The sequence below is a fragment of the Condylura cristata genome, unplaced genomic scaffold (assembly GCF_000260355.1).
Source record: "Condylura cristata isolate star-nosed mole 26May11 unplaced genomic scaffold, ConCri1.0 scaffold00014, whole genome shotgun sequence".
NCBI lineage: Eukaryota > Metazoa > Chordata > Mammalia > Eulipotyphla > Talpidae > Condylura > Condylura cristata.
The window spans coordinates 51,786,318-51,793,957 of NW_004567115.1; the positions used below are offsets into that span (position 1 = coordinate 51,786,318).

General features: G+C 46.6%; 1 protein-coding gene across 1 annotated transcript in view; it reads left to right on the plus strand.

Annotated features, from left to right (window-relative positions):
• Window positions 1-7,640, plus strand: part of FZD3 (frizzled class receptor 3) — a 66,777-nt gene that overhangs the window by 19,257 nt on the left and 39,880 nt on the right. Inside the window, exons 3-4 of the mRNA XM_012724816.1 lie at window positions 101-297; window positions 3,849-4,866. Coding sequence (XP_012580270.1) covers window positions 101-297; window positions 3,849-4,866 — 1,215 coding nt within the window. The remainder of the gene's footprint in view (window positions 1-100; window positions 298-3,848; window positions 4,867-7,640) is intronic.

Genomic DNA, 7,640 nt, shown 5'->3' on the forward strand with positions numbered 1-7,640 from the left:
GCTGGCGGGCTGTGGGGGGTGCCCATCCGGCAGCAGTTCCGACCGTGCAGCTCGCGGGAAGCGCCGGAGCCTGTCTGACGTGCCTTCTGCCTCTCCGCAGCCTTTCCACCCCATGGTCAACCTGGACTGCTCGCGCGACTTCAGGCCGTTCCTGTGCGCGCTCTACGCGCCCATCTGCATGGAGTACGGCCGCGTGACGCTGCCCTGCCGCCGCCTGTGCCAGCGCGCGCACAGCGAGTGCGCCAAGCTCATGGAGATGTTCGGGGTGCCCTGGCCCGAGGACATGGAGTGCAGCAGGTGCGCCGGCGCGGGGAACTGGACGCACGGATGGAAAGGGAAATCCTGCGGGGGGAGCTTTTTCAATTGGGGAAACATACGTGTCGGTGGTTTTAGGCCCCTAAAAGACTTTGGTTTGGGGGTTTTGTGTTGGTTTCAGAAGTCATGGCATTTATGAAAAATCAGAAAATAATCAGCTGCTCTTTCATACTAGATAGCGTTGACGAGGACTTCATGGGCTTGACACAGCTTTGTGATGCAAGTGTATTCAGGACTGAAGTGGCTTGACCAGTTCTTCCTTTCTGCCCTGTGCTGCCTCTCCAGGCCCTGGCATGAGCTGCTTTTCAGATCAGACCGTCTAAGCGGTTCTCAAGGCCTCCAGGCATTGAGAGCGCATTATCAGGGGTCCTAACATGTGCGGCCCGACTCTACTCCTTCTTCAATAGTGTGCCTTTTTGTATTCTGAAATAGTTACAGGGCACCCAGTGTGAGCTGGGCCGCCTCTCCGCCTCTCCGTGGGTCCTCACCCGCGGGCCTAAAATTTAGTTGTCCTGCAGGCGCACACAGAGGGTCAATAATGGGCTTATTTACAAAAGGGGAAAAGGAACAACCAGGGAAAGAGAGCGGGATAGATGCAAAGTCACTGGGATGTCTTACTGGCTGGGCTGACTTGGAGCTCTGCTAACGAACTGATAGCCCCAGTCACATCCCCAGAGCCCGAGAGCCTGTGCCAGGGAGAGCGGGCGCTGTTGGAAGTGGCCCAGCATGCCTGCCAGCTACGCCCCTGGGTCCTCGAAGTTCCCTCTGGTGCTGCTGGGAGTTGTCGTTTCCTGTCACTGGAGTAGGGGCGGAGTCCAGAAAGCTGGAGCAGGGGCTGGAGAGTTCCTTCAGGACATCCTTCCCCCACAACAGGTCAAGGATACACATTCAGGGGAATGGACACAGGCCCACTGTCATCTAGCTTGGCCTCATCCTAGTCATTTGCAGTATTTTTTATTTTTAATAATTGAGATAGAAATGAAGGTTCCTTCTTGGTTCCTCTTGATTTCCCTTCCCGCTTTTCTCTACAAATCTCAAGTTACCATGTTGACTTTGTTGTTAATTGTGCCCTTTTTTGTTTTTATTCTCTGACTATGTGCATTCACACCCAAGAGCGTTAAGTTTTTCTTCACACATAGATGTATGTCTTTAGTTCCAGTTCACTCCTCCTAAGCACTATATAACATAAATGTATAATAATAAATGCGTTGTTATTCTGTACGTATTTAGCTGCCTCACACTGATAGCCATTTAGGTTATTTCCAAATTCTTGCTTGCAGGTAACACTGTACAAACATTCTTTTTCCTTCATGTTTAGAATTAGTTTTGTTTGTCATCTGATTTTATTCCATTGCTCATCCCCGCTGCTGGAAGTCGTCAGCTATTGCTCCTTCACTGGCCATAAATCCCACGTCCACCTCTGACCCATTCCAGACTGTCTTCCACATTTGTCATCTTTCTAACTCCCTGGGTTAGGGCTACATGAATATATTTATTCAACAGTCATTAATTCAGCAAATGTAATTGCACGTGTCCTATGTGTGAGGCACCATTCTAGGTGCTGACAGTGAACAGTGAATGAAACGAGTCTGTTCTTACAGAGCTGAGGTTCTAGTGACGGCTGTAGTGGAGATTAAAATAGACGCCGTCGGAAATGAGCGCTGAGAAGGAAGTCAGGGCCAGGTGAGGGCGATCCCACACTCACCGGTTCACGCCTCTGTGCCTCGGTTCGCGTTTCTTGCTAAAATAACGATTGACGTAGGGCCAGTACTGACAAGTTCCGACTCAGAATCCCATGTAATGTGGAGGGGCTTATGCTATAAAATCTTTCATAGCCTCTTCCCCTGAAATAACTATCCACGCTCATGAATTTTGGTAGTCTTGGTATCACACTACAGAATTTTGTGTTTATAAGTTTGTTTCTCTTTTTAGACTCAAGAGATCCCGTTTTTGGTTTTGCTTTTTTTTTTTTTTATTTTTGTTTAAACCTTATATAATGAAGATTCCCATAAATCCTTGATCATAATATGTTTGTGTCATTTGGCCTTATAATTCCAAGCCCTTTAAAGAAAATGCATTGTTGGAAAATAAAAGATTAATCAGATGCGGCTTGAGGTCATGTGTGTGTTTGGCAAGATTAGTGTCAGTGATAGTTCTTGGGAACTACTTGATGTGTTTAAGTGAGCAAACAGTGGAGTCTCAGGCTTAGGAACTGACACAGTTCCAAAGAGACACAGGAAGTTCTTGAAAGGGTGCCCTTGGTCATGCGAGTATGTCTTCAAAGTGCCCCGTTTTCTTTGTCCCGGAGGTCTAACTCTCTCTCTCAGTTCTGTGGGTCACGTCCCTCTGGAAACAGCTAAGATAAAGATTTCTGGGTCCTAACACAGGGACTGGCAGGGGTAGGGACCAAGACTTTGCATTCTTCAAATAGTCTTGATTTTTGCTTATGCACACTAAAGCCTGAGCATAAGTGGATTAGGGAATGCAATGGACTGGCTAGAAATTAGGGACAGCATGGAAGAGCTAGGCGACATCAGAGACCATAGGAGGCCTTTAAATCCTAATGTGTGGAGTATAGAGAAACAAAACACGGCATCAGTCAAACCCAAACCAGCACAAACCCTGGACAACAGACTGCAAAACCAAGGCACCACCTGGGGGAGGGGTGGGGTGAGGAGCATCGGAGATGGGGAGGGGCCCGGTGCAGCTGCTGTGTGGAGTATAGAGAAACAAAACACGGCATCAGTCAAACCCAAACCAGCACAAACCCTGGACAACAGACTGCAAAACTGAGGCACCACCTGGGGGAGGGGTGGGGTGAGGAGCATCGGAGATGGGGAGGGGCCCGGTGCAGCTGCCCCGGGGACTTTTGGGGCTGGTGGTGGGCATGAAGATGTACATGTGTAGAGGTTGAAACCTGTAACTCCCGGAGCAGATACAATGATGTAAACCAACTTTACTTCTGTAAGCATAATTTGGCCGGGGGCAGGGGCGGGGAGGGAACAGTATGATAAGCAGAGTGAATGTAAGTGAGAAGAAAAGATATGAAAATTAAGCCGCTTGTAAGAATTTTTAATGCTCATCTCACTCAACACCCTGGGTCATGGATTCAAGTTATTTTGAGCTCTATACGTGAGGTCTGCTAGCGCCTAGGGTAAATAGGGAACTATATTTTAAGGGTAGAAAAAGTTAGGTGGAGCTCTGACTCTGTTGGATGTACGCATTTATATATTTGCTTTATTATATGTATTCTAAACTGTCTTGAATAGATAGTCTTACATATCCCTATTATCTATTGATGACTATGCTCGAATATTTTTAAAAAGACGACTGTTTTTGAAGCCAAACAGAATTCGGCATCAAACCATATCATGCTTTGTTCGGCTGTGGAAATCTAGCTGCGTGGCCTCCGAACAAGATCTCACCGTTTGCTCTCCTTAGCGTAATTGTGCTCCAGGGAAGTTAGCGCAAACCAGGTCACGGCCAGTAGAGTTGCCACCGAGTAAAAGCCGGCCTCGCCTTGTGTTTTGTAGGTTCCCGGATTGTGATGAGCCGTACCCGAGACTCGTGGATCTGGATTTAGCCGGCGACCCCACGGAAGGCGCCCCCGCGGCGGTGCAGAGGGACTACGGCTTTTGGTGTCCCCGAGAGCTGAAGATCGACCCCGACCTCGGTTACTCGTTTCTGCGCGTGCGTGACTGTTCACCTCCTTGTCCGAATATGTACTTTAGGAGGGAAGAACTTTCGTTTGCTCGCTATTTCATAGGACTGATTTCCATCATTTGCCTTTCTGCCACCTTGTTTACCTTTTTAACTTTTTTGATCGACGTCACGAGGTTCCGTTATCCAGAAAGACCCATTATATTTTACGCAGTCTGCTACATGATGGTCTCCTTAATCTTCTTCATTGGGTTCCTGCTGGAGGACCGAGTGGCCTGCAACGCGTCCAGCCCCGCGCAGTACAAAGCTTCCACCGTGACGCAAGGATCACACAATAAAGCCTGCACCATGCTTTTTATGGTGCTCTATTTTTTTACTATGGCCGGCAGCGTTTGGTGGGTGATTCTTACCATCACGTGGTTCTTGGCAGCTGTGCCAAAGTGGGGTAGTGAAGCCATCGAGAAGAAAGCATTGCTCTTCCATGCCAGTGCGTGGGGCATCCCCGGAACGCTAACTATCATCCTTTTAGCGATGAATAAAATTGAAGGTGACAATATCAGTGGCGTGTGTTTTGTTGGCCTCTACGACGTTGATGCACTGAGATACTTTGTTCTCGCCCCCCTCTGCCTGTACGTGGTAGTGGGGGTTTCCCTGCTCTTAGCTGGCATTATATCCTTAAACAGAGTTCGCATTGAGATTCCATTAGAAAAGGAGAACCAAGATAAGTTGGTGAAGTTTATGATCCGAATCGGTGTTTTCAGCATTCTCTATCTCGTGCCACTCTTGGTTGTCATTGGATGCTACTTCTATGAGCAAGCTTACCGTGGCGTCTGGGAGACCACGTGGATACAAGAGCGCTGCCGAGAATACCACATTCCGTGTCCGTATCAGGTAAGGAAGCCCTTGTTTTCAGTTTCACGACGTGCACTAGTGAGGAGAGAGCATGTTACTGTGAAGACCTAGGCGTGGCTGGGGTTTTTAAGAAACTTCGTGAAGCTTCAACTTGTACATGAAAACTTTGCAGCAAAAATGATGAATGAATAGGTTATATTCATGTCATACACTTATTTCTAGAAATGTTTTCCTTGAAGGAGATGACTTTTATACGTCTAAGTTATGGATGTGTGCACCATTTACTTCTGTTATCACCAAACGGTTGCTCGTAGATTCTTTAGAAGTCCGCAGGTTCCGGGGGAAGACGCATTTTACCAACTCTGGTGAAAAGACAGGCTGTGGGAATTTTATGGATGGTCAGAATAGGAATTGCAGAATGATAAAATGTATTTGTACAGACTGGTCCGTTTCTTAATTGGTGGTGGTTTTTCTTTTTGGCTTACTACCTTGTGACTCTGAAGAGAATTTTGGATCTACAAAGAACTTTAGATATCTTTTATTGGGATTCCATCTGTACCTTGGAATTCTTAGATATCTGCTTCACTTGAGACTCAGAAATGCAAAGTCGCTCGCTCTCATGCAGCCAGGATTTAGTCCTTGGAGAGGAATGGGCCAGGAAAGTAATTGCGAGGAGCTAAGTCTTTGTCACCCTGGAGCCCTCCCTGGGACTGGGCGCCTGGCTCTGGCGGGCTCTTCCTTTAGGACGCGGTTGATTGGAAGAGCTGTTTCTACCTGGCATGTCCGCATGTCCCGACTGGGTTTCCAGCCACCCGCGCAGCTCCCACCCCGGCCTGTGTGTCTTTATGCCTCCCATACAGCACTGTCAAAGTACTTGTCGACTGTAGGTGACTCATGTACTTGTCCTCTCTAAAGTGAACTCTTTGAAAATAAGAATTTCCTTTTCTTATTTTCTAAGGTAGATTATGTAGATTCATAAGTAACCGCATTGAGAATGTAGGCATGTAGATTGAGTTTTTGAAAAATAGGGACGGTGTCACTGGGGGCCGGGGATGTGGTGATCAGCACTTACACGCTCATAGATGTTTGATGGCTGAGAATGCAAAGTCTTTATCTGTGGCATACTGTCCTATACAAGGTGACATTTTTGTTGTATAAATATTAGCTACTGCCTTCTAAAAAATAAATCGACTCATGATGAACAGACCAGAAAAATGAATAATTGAAATTGATTTAAATCTCTCAACAGAATTACTTATTAAAAACTCTTAATTATGAGTTTTCAGACCTGAAGCTCAGTAATCAAATTTTGCCTCCAGTGAGGGAAGGAGGTAATTGAGCTACATCTTATGCTTCCCTATAGAGCTTTCCTGGATTTCCAATAACAGCAGGTCCTCAAATAACACCATTAACATGTCCTTTCACTATAAAGTAGTGGAGAGAGAACAGCCCCAGCCATCGATGGAATAATTTGAAGAACTGCTTTCATTCAGCATCATTTTGCTTAAAGCCACCTGAAAGAATTGCTGCATTGTTGTGTGAAGGCTTCCTGTTCGTGTGATCTTAGGGCTATTGAAAAATTCACGTCTGACCGTGAAATAATGACGTAAGAATGCCGGGTCTCAGGCAGGTGAGCAGTGAGTGCGTTTGCAGCTGTGTTTAAACATATTTCTGGAATTCTCTCAGACTCTTAGACCAGGGCGAGGTGTTCACCAGCGTGTAGTGTGTGGATGTATGTATATCTCTTTGTACTCATAGATTGAGAGTGATTTTCATGTTCAACATTCAAAAATAATGTTGGAAGTGAAATATTGGTGAAGTTTTCCAACAGACTGCGAAGACTACAGTGGTAGAGCAGGAGCACAGTTACTAGGCCGTGAACTGGGGAGGAGGAAGCCAGGACGCATCTCTTACTCAATATTTACCAGCTTGACAACCCCGGACCACCTCGCTGCTCTCTGTCCTACTTCTCTTCGTCTTTTGTAAATGCGTGATGGAGTCTAACGGCAGCAGAATGGTAATAGGTCAGACAGTAGAACACAAGTAGTGACGGAGTCAGCCTCTTTGGGGGTAGGATTCTACACACACACGAGTGTGCTCCGCATCGTAAGTTCTCCACTGTTGGCTCCATGACGTACTGCCAGGGCTGCTGGGTTCACGGGTGTGTGTACGTGCATGTAGTGTAGGGTTTTACCTGTAATACTAGCCAAACCTTAGCTAATGCCATGTTTGCTCCAGACTTGGCTGAAGCTGCCCGTGCGAGGCCCCTGCCCGGGGTGGAGAGTCTCCTGCATGTGAGGCTGCCAATCCCGTAAGTTGGCGCTGTGTGCCTAGCTCTGAAAAATTGTTTTATATGATATGTAAATGACATACGTTTGACTTTAGCATTTAGTTTTAGAGGTGTATATTTATCTTAATGCTCTACTTCATTTTTAAAGATGTGTTTCCTTTCTCAGGAAGGAAATTCCTTTTGTTATAAAATACTTCACATGTGTAAAGTATAGAAAATAACTAACACACTCAGGTAGCACAACCCAGCTGTCCTGAGATCTTAAAGCTATGTCATGTCCACCTGTGCGTCCACCTACTTGCCTGCCTGCCCGTCTGCTTACCCATCCATCCCACGGGCTGGCTGGCTGTCACTGAAACAAGTTGATGCTCCACTGTTCCCTCCCATCTCCTCATTCCCTTCCCTCCTCCCTGGATGTAACCCTTCTTGTAAATATGGCATTTATCATCCCTCCCCATGTTTCTGCACTATGCTGAATATCTATGTCTCTATAAAACTTGTATATTGCAGACTTTTTTTTTTT